The 22,500-nt window shown below is 38.1% G+C and overlaps 1 protein-coding gene across 3 annotated transcripts in view; it reads left to right on the top strand.

Moving 5' to 3' along the window:
• The window catches only part of AFAP1L2 (actin filament associated protein 1 like 2), a 2,783,820-nt gene that overhangs the window by 1,089,527 nt on the left and 1,671,793 nt on the right, over positions 1-22,500 (top strand). For 2 of the 3 annotated variants that reach the window (XM_044055821.1, XM_044055820.1), the window contains exon 5: positions 15,743-15,847. The exons of the other annotated variant lie outside the window; for it this stretch is intronic. In XM_044055821.1, coding sequence (XP_043911756.1) covers positions 15,743-15,847 — 105 coding nt within the window. The remainder of the gene's footprint in view (positions 1-15,742; positions 15,848-22,500) is intronic. 3 annotated transcript variants of the gene reach the window in all.

Here is a 22,500-nt window from a genome sequence, read left to right as displayed (position 1 = left end):
CCCTGAGGTGAAGTTACTATCAGAAATGCACTGGTATGCAGCTGGTATGCAGCTGATAAATGTTTATCTACCTTGCCATCCTTATGTGCACGTCTGATGTGAAAAATAATTATAGTCAAAATAAAAATGTTATGCAGATTTTTGAGATGGATTGTTATCTCATTCCAATTAGATCATCATCTTGTTAGAAAAACAAAAACGAGTCAATGTCTGCGAAATCTGTGCTCCTCAGTTGTACTTATCTAGTTCCTTTACTAATGAGTGTTCAAATCTGAAATTAATGTCACATTTCAGTGTTCCTGGACGACTGAATTTCTGTCCAACCCTATTAGTATAAATTCAGATTTAATTTGGGGTGATGCATTTAATATTAAGCAAAAAAGTGACCCAGGTTCTTTGAAATGATGATGAAATGCTGACATTTTGCAAACCTAGTAAGAATGTCCTTCAGACAAGGACTGTGAACAGTGATATCTAAATAAGGTGGGGTGAACCTCATGCAACATCTCTTCAGGTAGAGGCTGATAAAATCTTAGGCAAAGTACAATAACACAAAGTATATATTCATCCTTCCTGCATTTATTAGACATCATGAAAAAAGACTTTTAGCATCATCTTGGTCTCAAAGAGAACTGCATTGTGTGTTTGCTCATTTGTTTACGTTAGGGATGGAGGTACAGGAGCTCAGATAAATTTATCAAAACTAGGCTTAAAGATGAACACACACACACATGCACACACACACACACACACACACACACACACACACACACACACACACACACACACACACACACAAACACACACACCACACACACACACACACACACACACACACACACACACACACACACACACACACTAAGAATCTGTAGGGTTTCTTAGGGTAGGTCTAGACTCTTGACTTGAGTATTGTTTCTAGGCTGGGTACACATTCCAGGTTCTGGGTACCCTGATGGCCTGCTGTAGCTGTTCACTGCATTTCTGTACCTTACATTGATTCAGCGTAAATGAAAAGCAGAGAATGTCATGCATTTTACTTGTCACACTCAACATAAAAATGTGGTTGGGGAGTGCTAAACTTCTTTCTTAATGTTCTCTAGAAAACTTCACATATGCATTTGATAGTCTTTAGTACAGGAGGGGGGATGCAGATGACTGCTGCTTAAAAGTGACAGCACCACATAACTATATTGGTCCTTTTGAGAAAAATAAAACACTTTTGTACAGCAAAATACTGACAGAATTAAATGTATAAAATCCTGCCCATAAGATATGTTTTTGCAGACATGCCGCTAAGATATTCTTCTCTTTTTTTTTTGAGGTACAGAATGTGTTTGTGGTTCTCAAAACACGATGCATGCTGGCTTTGCAAGCCTTTAGCCTGTCCACCTAACTACATGTTGCACCTGCAAATGAAAACTGGGCATGCTTTTTACTGGTTTTGCATATTGGAAGCAGTTTGCTTCTAAGATGCTTTTATTTTTTGTCAGCTTATATTTAAAGAATGACATCGACATCACATGTATGACATGTGACCAGGCTGTAGCAAATATATCATAATGATTTGTGAACTTCAGATGGCTCTACTGTCCACATATTCCTCATACACAGTTAATGGTACCATGTTATATTCCAGGAAACATCCATGCAAATTCATATTTTAATTCAACAGTGATTTTCAGGTGCTGGACATCTGCAACTTATGCTTCTGTATAAAAGTCCATCACTTTCTGGACTGTGAGAATCAAGGACGACAATCTGTCCTGTGTTATGGGAAAAGGAGCAGCGGAAAGTAATGACCAAAGGAATAATGCCATACCACCAAAAGATGGCACCTCAGAATGAGGATATTGCTCTGATACTGGTTAGTCGGTCAGATGATCAGATGACCATCAGGTTGCCAGCCCTGATACTGGCTAATTCAGGCAGTCAGATGACCATCAGGTTACCAGCTCTGATACTGGCTTGTCGGTTAGGCCAAAGCTAGTCAGGTTGCTACATCACAAGCTCCATGTGTCTTTATAAATTGAACTTCACGATTTTTTTTTCTTCACTCTCAATTCCATCTCTTATCAGGTCATTCTTGCTGTTTTAAACTAAATGTTTAAGATATATATTGTTGGGTTTTAAGATACAAAATTAGGTTATAGTAGCTGTGAAATTTTCCTTTGTAGTTTGTATTTAACCTTGCCAGAATAAAACCTACAGGCAGGGACTGGTAGTTTCTTAATTGTACAAATGTCATAGAGATGATTTACCAATCCAGCCATTTCTACAGAGTTTCAGAATCAAATGTGGTGGACTTTGTACGCTCTCTTTGATGCTTTTCAAGATTTCAAAATAATTATATAATGGTCTGCCTTGCCAGAACAGCCTAGGTTGAATAAGTGCCAACTCACCAACTAGGTAAAGTAGTGCTGAGCCCAGAACATAGGAAATGCAGGCGTCTCCTATTTGGCCCTGGAAGGATTGATGGAACTAGTAGGAGATACTCCTTCATTGAGCTGGCATCTGTAATCGTCATCATTTAATGTTGATTTGAATTAGTCTTTTTCAGTGGCTACTGTCAGGTCTGGAGTCAAATTCTCATGGAAAATAGTTGTAATCTTGAGGATGAAGAAAGTAAATGCAGCCTGTTCTTCTTTTCCAAATTGTTCTTTATTAGAGGCAGATCAACTCCTCTGCTTGTTCATGGTTGGTGGCAGCTCAGGTAGATGTAAAAGATCCCATTGTACCTGTCAGAAGGAGTAATGGAAGGTCCCCAATAGCCTGGCCAAATTTCCTCTCATAGTATCAATACCATTTCAGGTCTCCCCTAAAAAGAGGCACTGGCATAGTGGAACTAACCCAGTCATCAAAGGATAAATAAAAATAAATTAAAAAAGTCATAATTTTGATTAAGTATTCTGTGATTTGAAACTGACTTGCTTATTTGCAAGAATCTCATATTTCTCACAAGAGGGAAGCATTCAGAAGGAAGTGATGGAATGCAGTAGTTTCCCTTTCGTTTTAGCCTACCACATTATATCATGTGAGTGACTAGTGATAAACATTGATCCCATGTGGGTTTTTTCATTAAAATGGCCATTTTTGAGACCAGAACAGGCCAAAGCTATAACGGGGGGAATTTGGAGCCCTGGGTAGCACACTCATTGAATACACCCATTTTTCTATAAGTAATTGCCAGATTCTAAATGCTTAATGATAGTTTGCAAACTGTTAAAAATCCTTTGACACTTCATAACTCTCACTAAGCAAAACAGTCATTAAGCGATCACAATAGCTAGCACATTCACAACTTGAAAAGTGTTTTAAAGGTAGTTGTCTATCTTAAAAGAAAAGCAGTTTTACAGTTTTTTCAGGTAAAAATGTGTACATAAGTGACTGTGATCACTTAATGACAGCTTGTAAACTGATCAACTAAAGATGCTAATTGGGTCAGGTGCCCCCTTCACATCACCCTTCCAACAGTGCTGACATTGGACATCACAATATACTAACTATAGCAAATGTTACAAAATGAGACATACTAGAAAGGTATAAGATTACAGATGGCTATTAATTTTCGTTAGCTTTTACTCAAGAAAAAAATGTAAGCACTAATGCCTGACAGACAGGGAATCCTGGGGGTTTGCATAATTAGACCTCCTCTCTTCTGTAATGTCTGTTAATTTCCTATGACACACACACTGTAAGATCTTACTGCAGTTAAGTAGTGATATTTTTATTGTTCTTTATGGATTTATGTCTCACTAGCTGAATAGGTAGTACATTTGTCTTTGGTGCAGAAAGCTGTAGATTCTGTTGCCATTACAGGTAGTTGGATTAATTGTCCAGTCCTGACACTGCAGCACTGCATAAGGGGAGTGTCTGTGTCCTGTCCTTCGGCTGAGATGTTTGACCGAGGCCCTACTTGCCTGAAAAGAGTAGGGTTGCTTTATGTATTTTTATCTTTCATTATTTACACCACTTTACATTATTTAAAAGGTCATGTGCATAACATATACACCTTGTCATTTCTTTTTTATTTTTTAAAACCTTAACATATGATATACATGAAAAAACAAATACTTCTGTTGTCATCATTTCAACAAATACAAAACACAAAAACTAACATCTCTAAGCAAATATCAGCTATTTTTCATTCTTTATCTGTTCCGCCATCCTTTCTCCCATAACTTTTTTTCATCTAGCATATCTTAATAATCTGTATTTTTATTATACAATAATACATCACATCTTCTTTTCATAATCTTCAGATTGCTACAAATAATATTTTGTCTCACTTTTCATTTTGACATTATTTTGTTTTCATATTTTCCATATAATATAATATCCATTATATTTGAAATTCTTCCAGTTCATATTCCTTTTTAAAATTTACCCAGAACTGTTACTTTTTTACATTCTAAAAAACAACTTTGTGTTGTTTGTTCCTCATTAAACTGTTACTTTTACAACAACTTTGTGTTGTTTATTCCTCATTATACTCCACACATTTTCTTTCTTCCAGCTATCAATCCACAACAGCACCTTATATTCCATATTACCTTTAAGTGGTAACTTATTCAGCAAACTTTTCCTCAGGAAATCTACTGCTTCCTAAAAAATCCCAAACCTTTTTCCTGTCGTCTCTGTAGCATTTCTTGCTTCTTCTTTTAATTCTTTCCGAGGATATAGCACGTACCATTTTCCATGATATTGGTGAGCCATCATTTTCTGTTTTCACTGATGTTCGCCTTTCATTATTTTTACTTCCATGTTCTTTCCTTCTGTGTTTTCTGGTTTAACATATTTCCACATATCTTCATACCTTACGTCTAACATTTTCCCCATCATTTACAACTCTCTTTTTCACCATTTTATCACCCACAAAAAATGCATTTATGTTAAGTATACTACAGCACTTGTTTAGATTCCAGCTTCTTTATTAAATATCACACATATTATATTATATTATATTATATTATATTATATTATATTTTATTATATTATATTATATTATATTATATTTTATGATTCATTATGCACTTTCTTATTCCTTTGTTTTCCTTTTTTCTACAATCAAAAATATTTTCTTGAATTTTTCATTATAAGCCACTCTTTACAGTTTTAATAATACGCTCACATTCCCATATTCCATTTTCATTTTATCTCTATTCAGTTAATATTTATATTCCTTTCCTTCAATACTTCTCTGCAGCATATTTCTTTACTTTGTTTACCATTTTTCTGCATATGTAAACATTTTTTCTGTTCACAATAACACCCTGTTGCAAGGGAATACCTTTAAAATCAGCTACTCTGCTGGCCAAGCATACCCCCAAACTGCTGCCAACACCTTCTAGTAATTAATTCCCTTTTCCTGATTTATCTGGCAGCCCCTCTCCTGTTACCTCTCTCAGCACACGGCCACCATCCACCATAGTATTCCAGCTTACTCATCAGCGTTTGGCTCATCTTGAGCCACCATTTCCAATAACAGAAGGTATATCCAAATCTCTTTCCTCCAACTCTGTAACAATAATCTCTCCTCGTACAGAGTCTGTTAGTGATAGTGTGCAGATCTCCAGTCCACTCTGTTGATGTCTCTTTTTCTCCTCCATTTTGAAATTCTGCAAGACCTAGTGACAGCCCTTTGGTGCCACCTAGTGCTCAGAAAGAGTAGAACAAGCACCCTGGAGCCTTGGCCAAATTTTCCCTAGTCACTATGACTACCACCTCATGTCTCCATTCAAAAGAGGCCATCGGCCTAGTGGGACTAACCCTGCCAACAAAATTTAAATAAAAATAAATTAAAACAAATGCAGCATTTTATTATTTATAGTGTGGTCCTGTATGTTTTAAGTATTTGTGAGAAAACTTTTCTGGAATTCATAAATTCCAACGCCTTGGATCAACTTATTCACACCCCCACCAGGGGCAGCAGTATCCTAGACCTGGTCATTACCAACATGGGCAACCGGTGTTCCACACCAGAGGTCAATTCCTCATTGGTCAGATTCGACCACAAGCTAATCACCCTAGACATCCACATCCCACCCCCACCCCCAATTAGGGAAACCACCATAAAAAACTTCTCAAAAGCCAACTTCACACTTCTTAAGACAAAAGTGGCAAACTTCATGACACCCATGCAGACGTACAATTGATGTACGACTGCTGAATCCTACATAAATGCACTTTATAAGTACTTACACAAGTGCATGGATCATGCTATCCCTAACAGAACCAAGATGCTATCCTCCAAAAAGAGGAAGCCAATCTGGTGGTCCTCTACCATAAACAAACTCTACAACAGAAGAAAGAAACTGTTGCAAAAAAGAGTAAAATTCCATGGCTGGAGGAACTCCCTGGTCAACCTCAGTAAGAAGCTGAGATCCCTCATAAAATCCTCCAAAGCTAGTTACAAAAACAAAATTGCCACTGACTCTAAAGACAACCATAAAGCATTCTATAGCTATGTCAAGAATCTCAATGGCAACACTCAGATCTGCTCTGAGTTATAGCACAATGGCACTAAATATACAGAACCAACTGATATTGCCAGCATCCTGGCAGATAGGTTCAGTGCTAACTTTACCCCCACTCTCACCCCCTAGAGGGCCCATCTTTATACAAGAAGAATGCAATGTTCCTGTAATCATGGCTGCACAGGTAAAAAACACACTCTCCAAAGCCAAGAACACAGCATCCATGGGACCTGACAATATCCCAAGCTGTGTTCTACATGAACTACAGAATGAACTGGCACCCTACCTAAGTACCATGCTCAATCATAGCCTCACCTCAGGTTTTGTGCCCACTGAATGGTGCACCATGACGGTTATCCCACTCCACAAAGGGGGAGCCAGGAAGGACCCCGGGAACTACCGCCCCATTAGCCTGATGAGCCTGGTCTGCAAGGCCATGGAACATATCATCATGGAACTCATAAACAAAGACATTGGTAATCTCCAAACTCTGGACCCTACCCAGTTCGGATTTGTAAAAGACAGATCATGTCTCCTAAACCTGATTGACTTCTTTGAAGCAGTCACCAAAGCCATAGATGAGGGTAAGGTGGTTCACACAGCTTATCTAGATCTCGCCAAGGCTTTTGACACCATCCCCCACTCTGGAATTATAGATAAGATCACTAAACTAGGTATAAATCCCTATGTCACAAGATGGGTTGCCAACTGGCTCACTGACAGAACCCACACTGTGAAAGTAGCAGACTCCAAATCTGACTTCAGACCAGTGACAAGTGGAGTACCACAGGGTTCAGTCCTGGGTCCTCTCCTGTTTGGTATCTACTTCTCTGAAGTACAGGTTAACACAGAAGGTCTTTGGCTAACAACGTTTGCAGATGACTGCAAACTAGGAGCCATAATCGAAACTCCTAACAATGTGGACATACTACAAAAGGGCCTCACTGAGACAGATGCCTTGTGTCAAAGCCATGGCCTGAAGCTCAATGCCAAAAAGTGTATTGTCATCCCCTTTGGTAAAAACACTGTACCCATGAACTACCATATAGCTGGTAGTCTACTTAATGCCGAAAATGAGATAAGAGACCTTGGGACATAGGTGGACAGTAGTCTCTCATTTGATAATCACATTGCCACAGTGGTCAGGAAATCCTTCTACATGGCTCACCTCATCACAAAAGGTTTCTCATCCAGAAAAAAAGAGGTCATTGTTCCCCTCTATTCATCACTCATTAGAACCATTATAGAGTACAACTTCCCTTTTGGTATGTACCTCACAAGACATCTACAACAACTGGAAAGGCCACAGAAATACCTCACAAAGAGGATTACTGGCCTCAAACAGATGCCCTACGCAGACCGTCTCAAAAAACTCCAGCTTTACTCCGTCGCATATCGCCTACTCAGAGGCGATCTCTGCCTAACATACAAAGCTATGTAAAACCCAGAGCTGTTGGACATGCTCCACTTAAAGAAATCCCAATCCCTCCGAGCTACACGCTCTAGGGACCTAAACCTTTTCATCACAATAAACAGAACATGCTGGAAGGATAGATTCCTGTCCCAGAGACTTTCCATACTCTGGAACAGACTACCTATCTATGTCAAACAGAGCTCCTCATTAGCACTCTTCAAGAAAAATATTGATGATTGGATGGGTGATAGGAAATTCACCCCGGAGATCACTTCTGTGTCTCTGCTGGACAGTGGCACAGGAAAATAATTTTCTTGGGTGGCGAAAGCCAGGATATATTTTTGGCTAGGCTTATATAGGCCCTAGGGCCAATATCCTAGTACCTACCTATGAACTTATGAACCTATGAACTAGTTTCTTACATTATTTCCCACAAATATGTATGTTAATGTTTTTATGTGTGTTCATGTACTGCACACTTGTATATAGGCAAACATATCAAGATTTTAACAGGTGTTTCTTTCGGGAATAAGCAACTGTTTAATTATTTGCATTTATTAATTTGATAAATTTGAGCTGAGCATATATCTTTTTCAGCTAGAGTCCAAGAGGGAGAGGCACATGTTGATTATCACATGTCATCTGTATTTGTTTAGTTGTGCCTTCTTTTGACTAAGGACTAATATATGCAGCAAATGTTGTTGCTGTGACAGCTGGCTCTGTTGTTGCTCTGACCTCTTTGATTGTCTGTCTCCTGCTTCTTTTAGCTGACTTCCTATAATCCTGTTTTACCTCTTACAATTCCTCTCTAACTTTTATTTCCCCCTCTCCTTTTCCTACTGCTAGTTCCTAACCTCACTAAGTCCAGAATTCCTGTACCCAACAGTAGCCGTACTTTATTTTCCTTTCTCTTTACGTCATTCTTGCCTTTATACTTTCTTTAGCCTCTAAAAATCTCTTTACACCACTAACCTGCATGTTCACACTATATTTTTAACCACTTTTATACTTACAACTAATACCTACTTGTTGTTCATGACTAACTACTATGGATATTTTTCTACTTTAAATTGTTATGTTGACACTGAAACTTTTCTCCTCAGTCTCCGACTGAATTTTAATTGTCATCTACTCAGGTTTTTACATCAAAAACGTATTTGTACTTGTATGTAGCCGTATAATACTATATTAGTTTAGTTTTATTTGTATAGTTAGTATTACTAGTTACTTTATAAACTGTAGTGTATTTTAGTTTTTGATAGTGGAGCTTTTCTCCTCGGGCCTCTGCTGAAAATGGACATGTATCCAGCCAGACTAGCCCGGTTAACAAATGTAAAATAAAATAAAAAATAAAAAAAATTTTATTTAAAATGCATTTTTGTTGTTTGAATATAGATTGAAATTGCAAAATCTTTTGACAATGTTCCCTGAGAGCAAGTGTTATGAGATGGGGTTTCAAGCTGAATTCCCTAGGATGTAACAGTTTTTGCTTGGACTCAACAGTTGTGGTAGATTTTTTTTAACTGAGAGAGGGTGGATTCTGGTGACTGATTGGTATAAGCTGTTGAGGAGGATTTTAGAGGATTTCCTCTGGTTAGCTTTGTTAACATAATAGTCTTTGATCATTAACACGGTGGGACTGTATTTATGAGGCATGCTGGTTTCTAAAGAAACTGCGATCAGAATGTTTTTTCATTTACAGGGTAAAAACATTCATTGTACAACAGTTTGCCAGTATTTTTCCAAAGATTTGTTTTTCTAAAACACACAACTTTTTTTCTTTTCATTAAAATGTGGTGGTAAGTGAAGGGCTCAAACTTTTGGTTTTCCTTTATTAGTGTGAAGTCGACAAATGTGTTTTGTGATACCAGATGATTCTGCTAGTTATCCGCCTGCAACAAGTTGCATTATTCTAGACAATACAAACCATGAAGAAGCAATATTTTTGTATAAACATGATGACGGGAATAAGACTTTGCACAAGTTTATGTTTAGGTATTGTGACAGGTACTTGTATATGCACTTCTTTATTTTCTACAAACATCGCGGTGATTCATTTGAACCTGTATTTTCATTTTATCGGCATTGGCATGATAAGGGAAAGGACTCTTTTACACAGAAAGCATTGAGTTACTTTCTGCAGTAGTAATAGCAACACGAAGAGTGAACGTGTTTTCTAAATGAAAAGTTAATAGTTACTAGACCTGTCTAATGTGTGCGCATATTTTGCATGAGTGTGCATGTGTGCTTGTGTGTATCAATGCGTGTGTGTGTGTGTATATCTATGTGTGTGTATGTGTGTGTGTGTGTGTGTGTGTGTGTATCTATGTGTGTGTGTGTGTATGCCTTTGTGTATCTATGAGTGCGTGTGTGTGTGTGTGTATGTGTGTATCTATGTGTGTGTGTGTGTGTGTGTGTGTATGTCTTTGTGTATCTATGAGTGTGTGTGTGTGTGTGTGTGTGTGTGTGTGCACAAGTATGTTTATTTATTTCTAGATCCTGATGTCATTCTGTGGCATTTCCTTCCATGCTGTCTGTACACAGCATTATCAGCCAACTGTCCCAGTGTTATAGCCATTGACCTGTTCAGCATTTGAGAACCAGTTTTTAAATTAAAGTTAAAAAGGAGTGAACGAGTAACAACAATGTAAGTTGAAAACATAGAAATACAATTTATATTCGATAAATGGGGTTGCAGATTTTGAGGGATATAATACAAGATGGCTGTTACATTTAATTTTTGTCAGCATCCTAGGGGTACTCTTGTCACACCCAGACTACCCGACACTCTTCTCTGTACAAAACCCTTACGTTGTCCTGCAGCCACGTAAACTCTTACATAGACTTCTTTAACATTCTAGTCTTTACTCTTTACAGTATGCAGTCTGTTCCCTGTAGATCTTTTATAAGTTCACAGGGGAGAACTAGGCTAGCTGCCCTTGTGGGCCATTTTAAGTCTAGCCAATTTCCCTCAAAGGTGAAAATCAAACCCTGTACCTCTGTAAGGTAAACACCTTAACCATCATGCTCCCCCCCTTCAAAATCCCCATAGATACATTTTATAAAATAAGACACATCTATTTGTTCAGTAAAATAGATGCCTTTCTTCCTGCATTGTGATTCATCCCTAAAACCTGTCTTCATACGTCATACTAAGTTATTTTATGTTATTATTTTAGTGTACATCTGAATTCAGGATGGTTACTAAGTGCCACCAAGATGGTTCTGGCCTTTCCCATTGCACTGTTTGGTCCATCCCCCTATTGTTTTGTGAAGCTTTTCTCCCCAGGTCTCCACTGAAAATGGGTTTCTGACCCAGTGGACTTTCCTGGTCAACAAAAGTCAATAAATAAATATAAATTTTGGCTTGTAATGCAAGGAGAATCTGCAGTAACACCAAGTGAATTACATTGCCCTGACATACTTTAATCTATTTATATGCAGTTATTTATTTATGTATTTATTTATGCTTGTATTTATTTACCTATCTGTGCTTGTTAATGGGATAGGGAGCTAATATACATGGACCTTCTTCAGATGTGAACCAGCAGTTGATTGTGATTTGTTCAGCTGACAATACTACAAAACAATTTTGCTGAAAGCCACTTTCAGCAAATGTAGAAAATGTCCTTTTCCCTACTGTTGTGCAATCATAAAATTGACTTATGTAAGTCAGAGGTTGTGGGGTCTTCACATAGAGGGCGGTGCACACAGTTAACTTACTTAAACATTATCGGATCATGAAGTTCTTTTAAACTTTTATTTGAGATTGTGGCTGGAAGACTATTACTTCTAAGGAGAGACAGTGCCATTTACTCATAGACTTGTAAATAACTTCCTTTGGTCCATGGTATTCTGGCTTTATTATTGTGTTGAGCTCTGTCTATGCTATGGAAGAGTGATCTTGATGAGAAAAGCCCTATTGCTAAGAGTGCAAATATTTGGAATTAAAATATCAAATTTTTATCTAGGTTTGATTTGTTAATAAACCACAAACTACTGCAACCACTGTTACTGGCTAAAAAGACGGACCAGACAATTAAGACTCCCAAAGAAAAATGTGTAATCTCTCCACAGCTGGAACTTTAATAAGAATGGACTTTTGTGAAACATAATCATTAAAAATTGGTTAAAATATGTTGTATAAAAAATAGAATATATGAACACATGTATCAGATTAAGAAACACAACACCAATAATGCCCTATATATACATTTGGCCAGCAGTAGTAAGCCGCGGTGGTACGGTGGTAGCATTGTTACCTCACAGCAAGAGGTTCTCCCATTCGATTCTTGGCATGGCTTGGGAGTGCCTTCTGTGTGGAGTCTTCATGTCCTCCCCGCGGTTGGGTAGTGTTCGAAAGACATGCGTGTGTAACTGGGCGTGTCTTCGTTGAAGGTTGTGTGTCAAGCTGGCACCTCGGTGTTTTGTAAAAATCTACTGCCAATCATTAGCGGACCAGAGTTCTGCTGTGGCAACCCCCTTACCAGGAAAAAGCCGAAAGACAAACAAACATAGGCATTTGGCCAGCAGTTCCCATTGCCACACATTCAGTTTTGCAATATTAGAAAAATGATCAGTCAATCCTGGGGGTGGAGATCTTAAAACACTTCTCGAAGAAAGAGAAGTGAAGTGGCAGTTCCTGCTTCTAACCCACCAGGAACTAATGACAGCATCCCCTGAAACCTGTTCTAAAGCCTAGAGTCAGGCTTTTGTACTTCTTCACTTTTTATTTTTTAACATCATAACAGCACATTGAATTTTATATTTTCAGTAACATGCATAACAGAACATTCATTGAATTTTTCTTTTAAAATAACTTAGATGTTATATGATGACAACATATTTTAACCAATTTTTAATGATTATGTTTCATAAAAGTGCATTTTTATTTATGTGTTTTATGTAACGCAGTGGTCGATATGTCTAATGTAATTTACTTGATGGATCCCTATTTTGCTTTCTTTACTTGTTGCTATCTCTTTAAATTTCAGTCTTTGTGTATTAATTAATCAATTGGTACTCATAGATTTATGGCTATATAAAGCCTTTCCAATGGATGGTAATTTGATTGTGATGAAGTCTTGTTAAGCAGGACAAAAGCGCTAAATCTTATTATGGTTCCAGCTATGGAGAGATTACACATTTTTCTTTGGGAGTCCTTATTGTCCACTGGTCCATTTTTTTTAGCCAGTAACAGTGGTTGCAGTAGTTTGTGGTTTATTGGGTTGTTTTTCTGATGCTGCTACTTGTGTATGTTTATTACGGTTGATTTGTGTTTGATTTGATTAGACAGACTAATGAGTTTGATTCATGTTATTTATAGTTTTCAGAAAATTCTGCCTTAAGATTCTCTTCCGTGTCTTAGTTGTGTCCCATCTGTTGTTATAAAATGAAAACCCTAGGACAAGTTCAGATACAAGATGTAATTCCACCTTTTCATAACTGCCATTTCTCTCAAGTATACATTAACCTAATCAATTTCCCTATGAAAAATTTTTGTACAGTGTATTTTCACTCCCTTATTGTGTCATTCAGTTATCACTTCTTTCGTTTCTGTCTGTTCAGATATAAAATTTGCTTCAATAAATAAGCAAACTGGTGACTTAGTGAGCAATGTAGCTCTCAACCAGTCAGGGACAGTTGAGAGGTATGCTGGCATTATATAGGTAATAGTCATGTGATTTGGCACTAAAAATGAGTTAGACCTTGTTGAGCATGCCTTCCTGGCAAAACAATCTTTAGAAAAAATGGCACTTGTTTTTTCTGGGGTACTCAGCACTGTTATGAAATAAATACATTTAGTAACTGTGCAGTTTTGCTTTAATTTCTGCTTCACTAGTGTTGGATTTGGCATTTCCCAATGGATTGCAAGAAGCAACAGTCTTCCACTTCCCTGAGTTATTCTGCTGTTTGTGACTTGCTGTAGTAAATATATTCCTTCTACAGAGATGTTTAACCTCATGTTTCTTTTGCAGCTCAGGGACGACTGTACTATGTTGTCTCATAGGTGGTCACTATTGATGAAGCCACACTTAATAATAAGCAATCATACAAGTAATGAGTCATGAAGTAATTAGCCCACAAAGTAAAGGTCACCTCAGCCATATTTTGGAAAATAAAATCAACCTGACGGTACTGCAGTCATTTTCCATACTGTATAGCAGCACTGATTACTTCTGCCTGACCTTCTATTCAGGCAATATGGCCTATAGGCATAGCATATATCTGAGGCCATCCATCCATCCATCCATCCATCCATTTTCTGATAATCCTCCTTACCCTTGACAGTGTCATGGGGATATTAGAACATATATCAGTAGCTAGTGGGCACAAGGCTTTGAAGATTATTTTGGAAAGGGTGCAGGTCCATTGCAAAAAATGCATGCATACTCATGTTATACCGCATGCACATGTGCTGGCGATTTGGAAGCTTGCCAGTCAGTGTAGTGCATACCTTTCAAAGGTAGGAATTGACTGGAGCACCTGATGAAAGCTCATAAAGAAACACAGTGTCTCTGACAGACAAAGACAAACAGTAATGCACAGACTAAAAAAAATAACCTCTAGAAACATAGATAGGGAAGCAATTGGGTTGGATTGCGCAGCTAGGCTTACAGAAGCCCTACTGGTCATTAGCCTAGTATATACCTATAAACCTATGAACCTATACAGACTCCAAACAGTAGGCACCGTGGCTGAGGAATTAATGGGGGAACCTCTTGTGAAGGAACAGGACCACGTGTTGCACCACAGTGCCACCTACAGTTTTGAATCCCACTATGTAATACACATCTGATTTATTCTACTTCCTTGAGTGAAAAATTGATCCTTAAAGCCATCAATCCTTTTGAATGGTACAGAATGTAACCTGCATTGTGTGTGTATGTACAGATATATATATATATATATATATATATATATATATATATATATATATATATATATATATATACATATGTGTGTGTGTGTGTTTGTGTGTGATGGGGGGGGGGGCAAACAAGCTAACAAAGCAAGACTCAGACCATTTCCTTTAAGTTTTCTATGAGTAGGCCTGGAATCAGGACATCGGGCTAGTATTGCCTAATGCCTTGTTAGGGCATTTAATTTTTAATTTTAATTTTTTATTTTTTATTTACGTTTTTGTTATTGGGTAGGAGTATGTTGCTGTTCAAAGTCTAATGGAAGCTGCAAATATATCCCTTCAGATATCAAAGGTTTACTTTCTAGGCTAGGCAGATGGGGACCTCAGTCTGTTCTGGAACACAGGTTATTATTATGGTAAGTAAGACCAGTGACAAAGCTCTGGTTTCTTCTGTTGTCATCACAGAAATTCTAGCATTACAGTTTTCAGCAACATAACCTTCTGTTCATTTTCACAGTAACGTTAATGTTAAACATTGTTCAGTATCGGAGTGTAGTCCTGTCATAATGTTGACCTCATAATCACATCAGTTGGATGCAATTTACTGCACATTTGCCACTGCAAAATCAACAAGTATCGTTGTCCATCAATACCAAGCTTTCTCTCAAGTTTTTAAATTAATAGCATCAGATAACTTTGTGATCAGCATACCAGAACCAGGAATTAAAATACCAAATAAGAGTGTATTCCCATCCAGAGCGCCACAGAGAAAATGCTGCATTCAGACTTACTGGGTGAGTCTTTGAACATTTTTTCTTGAAAATTTTGTGAAGTTTGAATACATTTTCAGACCACACTGTACTTCTGTGGCCTTGCTCTGACTTTTTTGCATGGGGATGCTATTGTTAGATTTACAAAGAATACATTTGTGACTGCTACATTCCACTTTGTTGGCATTCATTCATAAATTGCTGATTTGTATTTCAGATTACTGCTTAATGAACATAGCCACCATCAGACCTGTGTCATATCCCTGTGATCCAGCCATCTTGTCTTCTACCTCGGCAAGGACTTCCTTTCTTCCTTTCCCAGGCATGTTTTTTAATTGTTTAATGTTACAGTTCTGCTGAAATGAGAATTTTTCTTCAGATGATGGCATGTACCCTGTCTGAATAGCAATGGCATCATTTTCACTTATTTCATGTTTCCTTACAGATGACAGCCCAAAGAGAGTTTCACCCATGTCCTGTCGCCTCATGCTTCATCTTGTCCCAAGCAGCAGTAATGCAGCCCAGCACAGCACAGCAGCCAGCCTACATTCATCCATCTTCTTCAAAAGCAAACTGCTCTTCAGCGCACACTGCAGTGTCTACGTGTCTGCTCTGCTACCTCTCACCCTGACTTTGGGTCACAACCATGCACCAGTGCAACCGTACACTTCATGGTGTCTTCTCTGACAGTTGTCTATCTCCTCTGACTGCATGCTTCCCAAGTCAGTGGGATAACTCTGTCCTGCTTTTTTTTTACCACTTTTATTTTAAGCAAGCTGGCAGCTTAGCGCAGCACATGTTAAGCCACTCTCTGCTCTGATGTTCTTTTCTTTTTTGTCTTCAAGGCCTCAATCATAACAGCATTCAGTGTTGTGACAAAATTTAACTTTACTAACACATCTGATCACACATCACTGCAACAGCATGTGCCTCTGTTACCCCTTCTTGCCTGTGTCCTGTCTCTTGCTTAGGGTCACTGTAAAAAGTATTGTGATTGTTGCACATAATAAAGTGTGGATTCAAGGAAGACTGAGGAAAAATCAGTTTTTAGAAGGCCAAAAAGAGTAAGTGCCTAGAAAGGTTCCAAGCAGCCAATCAAACTTCTTAAGGTTCAAATGGAAAAGAGGAAAATAAATTCAGCAAGCCAAATAGCTGGCATTCACATAAAGTTAAAATGAACTATTTTGTGGGGGAGCAAGTCTCCTTGCACCTTTTTTTTTTTGGGGGGGGGGGGGCTTGTGGCCCTACACTCTCGCAGCTCTCTGTAAACTAACTCCTATATCATGCAACCTTGGCAGTAGGTGGAAGATTTCACTCCTGCTGATGTTGTCTGATACTGAAAATAGTACAGCAACAATGTGTGACTTGAATGGCCTTGATAAAACTCTGGTGACTGTTCTAGTTTTTACAGTGCAAGACTCAGTGAAACATGGAGCTCCTGCTCATAGGTTCATAGGTACTTACCTACAGGATTCTTTAGGGTCATGGGTACTTACCAGGCTACTGATTTGTGAGGAGCTTAAAAAGCTGAGCATTGCATTCACATAGTAGTTTTTAGCCTTTATGTTTTCCATGCAGATAACCAGAGATAGGCCAAAGAAGTATATGTTGGGACATTTCCATGTTTTCCTACTCATGAGGGACAGGGGTGCTAAATCAGGAATGAATTGCAGTTATCCATCCAGTCATCCAAATTCCATTTGAGCAGAGCAGAAGTAGTACTTTCCTTTATGTAGAGTGGAAGATATTGCCATAGAATCTCAGAGATACAAATCTCTCTCTTCAATGTGTCCTATTTATTTTGCAAATGAGATTCAGATCCCTTAAGTGTGTGTTTATGAAACCATTGGACTTGCAAATATGTATTATGTCTGACATGACAGGATTAGTTGAAGTTCTTTATTCAAAGACCGAGGTCACCTTTCAGTAACCTGGATGACATTGAGAAGAGGGACAAGACATTGAGAGGGTTTCCATATCTTTTGCAATTTATTCCCTTTTTAGTGAGAATGTTTTGTGGTCATTCCAGCTGTTACATGTTTGGACAGGTGCATATTGAAAGGGGCATTATACTCAATGATTGGCCTAATACGGGCAAAATACAGATACCACATTGGGAATACATATAGGGCATGAGAGCGGGTGGCTGGCCAAAACTAGCATAGCAAAACTACTGTCACTTAAGATGCTAAAATAAAGATGTGAGCCATCTCATGTGAATGGATGAGGATAGCATTTATGATGTCTAAGCAGGCATCTTTTCTATCTGGTGGCCATTCTGTATGAGATGCAAATTCAAGCACAGACTAGCAAAAGAAATGTTTCTAAGACATATGCAAAGGTACCGTTACGTAACTGATTCACTGTGCTTTACATAGAAGAGTGTACTCCCAGTTAACCTGTCCAATAGAGTGTACCAGTGAAAAGAATGCATAGAAATTATAACTTTAAGAGCACTGCCAATATTGTAGGTTATCAAAGGTAAGCCAGGGCAGAGTGATAGTGGGAGAACCATTATCCTATATTCATGTGTCATTCATTTCAAATGTTTGGTACATTTGACTGTCGAACAGCTTAAAGGCACTTCATGTGAGTCTGTGTCAAATTCCATTTTAACTGCAGTGCACCTGGCTTTGATCTGAGCTTCCTTGTATTTCTAACAATAATATATCAACATTCTGTAAAGTAACTGGGTATCCTTAGTTAAAGATAATTTCAAGAATCAGGCATGGCTTATCTGGATGCTGATCCTTTTTATTATTACATCATACCAAACGATCCTTTTTATTGTTATTACATCATACCGAACAATCCTTTTTATTGTTATTACATCATACCGAACGATCCTTTTTATTGTTATTACATCATACTGAACTGGACTATATCACTTGTGTGACTGCAGAGTGTGTAGCAATACACAAGTGGACAAATCCCACATCTGTTAACGAAGGTTACTGGGCTGGGGAACTTTGTCTCTCTTCACTAGCATTCTTGTTAGCTTCCTTTGATTCATTTTAGAACAGAACTTCTATAGCTTCCTGTGGAAACCCAGACATGCTGAGGCCATTGACAGTGGTGGTGGTGCTTTCTTTAATGTGAAATCGGCTTTTGATGTTGTTGCAGATAATGCTTCCAGCAAAGTGGAAAGTTATAAAAATAGCTTCCTTAAGCTTGCTTTATCTATGTAATGTGTACGATTTCTGTTCTTACATGTTCTGTAGTTTTTATTTCTATGACACTCAGCTAAGTATATATGTCTTCTGTGTTTCACTCTCTTTGCTTTAGAGGTTTCTGACTGATAAATTGCCCTGACATTAATGTTTAAAAATCATATACATTTAATAAAATAACATATGAAGAATGAACTGTTGTGATCATTTCACTTACTACTGTATTACTGTTTTTTCTTCAGTATTCAGAGTGCTTAGATTATATGGGTCTTATCATGGCAAACTGATTAATGAGCAATTTACATTCAGTAGCAGAAACAACTATAAAATAGTAAAGGTTCATAGAGACGTCCCCCTTTTCAGAATGTAAAAAGATACCATGTTTTGCATTCTTTGCTGATTTAAATATGTAAATGGCATGCTCAAATGGAAAACACGCATGATAGATAGATAGATAGATAGATAGATAGATAGATAGGTGTGTGTGTGTGTGTGTGTGTGTGTGTGTGTGTGTGTGTGTGTGTGTGTGTGTGTGTGTGTGTGTGTGTGTGTGTGTGTGTGATGAGTTTTTTTTTTGGTGGGAGGCTGCAGTTCCCTACCATCACTTTAAATTTTACAGTTATTTGCACCAATTTGTTAAAAAATGAAACACAAAGCTATTTATTTGTACTTATTTACAAAAAATATATATATCAATAAGTGAGGCATTGTTTGTTTTCTGCATACTTTGTGGCAAAGTATTTATTGTACTTGCAGTAGCTTTTATCATGATTTCTTTAAAGTTACTCACATTTCTCCAATCCACGGGTGCCCAAACCACAGGTGAACTTGTGATGCTGTTGCTCTTAGTCTGGCCGGTGGCCTCCCTGCTGTAAATTCGGAATACAAGGGACAGACATGAGAGTCTAAAGCTTGGCTGTCTATTTCAGGAAGAGAGTCTGGCATTCCCCTACTGCAGGTGCACTGCATAGCAGAAATTTAATAGTAGCTCCTGCATTATAAATACTGGAGGGAAGGCCTGCACACCCAATATGCCCAACGGACAGGAACATGCACTCATGCCAGGATGTTGCAGAAAGAGTGCATAATGAGAGAGCACAAACCTAGGGTGTAAAACAGTCTGGCCTCCCCCATGATGAGAGAGCACAAACTTAGGGTGTAAAACAGTCTGGCCTCCCCCATGATGAGAGAGCACAAACTTAGGGTGTAAAACAATCTGCCCCCCCGTGATGAGCGAACACAAACTTAGTGTGTAAAACAATATGCCCCTCCATGAGGAGAGATCACACAATCTGCCCCCATGATGAGCAACCACAAACTTAGGGCATAAAACAATCTGCCCCCCATGATGAGAGACCACATAATTAGGTCATAAAATAGTCTGCCCCCGTGATGAGAGACCACAAACTTAGGGCGTAAAACAATCTGTTCCCCCATGACAAAAGACCACAATCTTAGGACATAAAACAATCTGCCCCCCATGATGACAGCCCACGGTGGACTATAAATTATTAAGATGGTCTACAAAACATCAAGGTGGTCTACAAATAATCACTGTGGTCTAAAAAATATCACAGTGGTCTAGAAAACATCACAGTGGTCTACAAAATATCATAGTGGTCTACAAAATATCATGGTGGTCTATAAAATATCATGGCAGTCTACAAAATATCAAGGTGATCTACAAATCATCACGGTGGTCTAAAAATATCACGGTGGTCTACAAAACATCACGGTGGTCTACAAAATATCACAGAGGTCTACAAAATATCACGGTGGTCTACAAATCATCATGGTGGTTTACAAAATATCACGGTGGTCTACAAAATATCACAGTGGCCTATAAAATATCATGGAGGTCTACAAAATATCAAGGTGGTCTACAAATCATCATGGTGGTCTACAAAACATCATGGTGGTCTACAAAATGTCACGGGGGTCTACAAAATATCACTGTGGTCTACAAAATATCAGGGTGGTCTACAAAATGTCACTGTGGTCTACAAAATATCACAGTGGCCTATAAAATATCACAGCAGTCTACAAATCATCACTGTGGTCTACAAAATATCACATTGGTCTACAAATCATCACTGAGGTCTACAAAATATCATGATGGTCTATAAAATATCACAATGGTCTACAAAATAACACTGTGGTCTACAAATCATCATGGTGGCCTACAAAATATCACGGTGGTCTACAAATCATCACGGTGGTCTACAAATCATGCCTTGAGAAGCAAATATTATTTTGAAAAGAGCACAGGGTGATGCAATGTTACCTACAGAATGTAATAAAGGTAGTGAGCTGTCACTGTATCTAACAGTGACAACGATATCATTTCACCTGCTAATTATATACTGCAAGGAAAGTAAGGTGTCACCATGTGTATGTACCCCTACACACCCCCCCCCACCTGGTATCTTCTTGGATCAGGCTAGTTGCTGACCTCCTTTCCATCCTCCCTGAATACCTCTGTAGGTCTTTTCTAGATGTTTCTGGACATATCCCTTCACTGGAGGTGCTTTCAAACTTCTATGAGGTCACAGCCTGGTGACTATTAATTCCTAGGGTTAGGCAGCAAAGACTCACAAAACAAATGAGAGATGTGGATCGGGAACCATAATTCCTTAATGGCCTGTCAGGATCCCTAGCGGAGACAATGACATTTAGTGATGTTAGTGTGCATGACACACACACCTGCACACTGTGCCCTAGATGTCTGTTAATTCTTCGCCACCAGTGGCAGGTGTAAGGTAAAATGATCTTTGACAGACATCCCTCTCAACTGTTCAGAATTTTGCAAAATGTGTAGATTCTTACCTCTTATTTTTGGATTGAAGTCAATAAATAATGATAGACATTTGAGTTTCAGATTTTCATATCCTTCAGAAAATGCATGTTAATGCAAAACCTGTAATTCTAACAACTTTCTATGTTTATATGAGTTGTATTTATATGGTTTGTATCAAATGACTGAAAATCAAAAGAATGGATCCCAGTAAGACCGAAAATTCCAAATATTTAAATGTTTTTTAATGCAAGGGGCAAGCCCCCCTCCTCCCCTAATGTGCGCCCCCTCACCCCTGCTAAATATATATATCTATATATGTGTGTATATATATATATATATATATATATATATATATATATATATATATATATATATATATATATATATATATATATATATACCAACTCCAAGATCGCACAACAGCGGAGAAGGGGCAAATTCCATCATTCAGTATTTTGAATTTTCAGTCTTTTTGGAATTCCGCCTTTTGATTTTCAGTCATTTGATAGTAAACCTATTTATACTGCCCTTAATTATGGACCTTGGTCCCATTTTATTTTTGGCACTGTCCAGATTTTTTAAACTAAGAGATTGAGAGGTGTGCAACAGATAACATTCAGGTAGCAACAGACTCCCTTACTACACCCCCGTGTTATGGATGCCTCATCCTAAACTCCTGCCCTCCCCTTTTCTGATGCTTTGGGTCAATTCCATCTCCTTGGATCTGTGCCAGGAGATCAGGATGGGCTGTCACCATATTTAACAAAAAGAGCTTATTAAATTTATTAATGTTTCAAAAGGTGACTATTGATCATAACTGTACAAATTAACAACACATACTAGTAGCTATTATGTTTGTACTCAGAGTAATGAAACTGCCAAGTCTACAGCACTTCGGTAAGTAATGAGTCTGCTTACCAATTCTGTTCATTTTAATCATGCCAGTTTAGTCCTGCGGGTTGTCAGACATGGAAATTAATAGCTTGTCTGACACTTTATCTAATCTGG

The sequence above is a fragment of the Protopterus annectens genome, chromosome 14.part0 (assembly GCF_019279795.1).
Source record: "Protopterus annectens isolate FY-2018-M chromosome 14.part0, PAN1.0, whole genome shotgun sequence".
NCBI lineage: Eukaryota > Metazoa > Chordata > Ceratodontiformes > Protopteridae > Protopterus > Protopterus annectens.
Note: the sequence above shows the minus strand (reverse complement) of the source record. Positions and strands in the feature narration are given on the sequence as shown.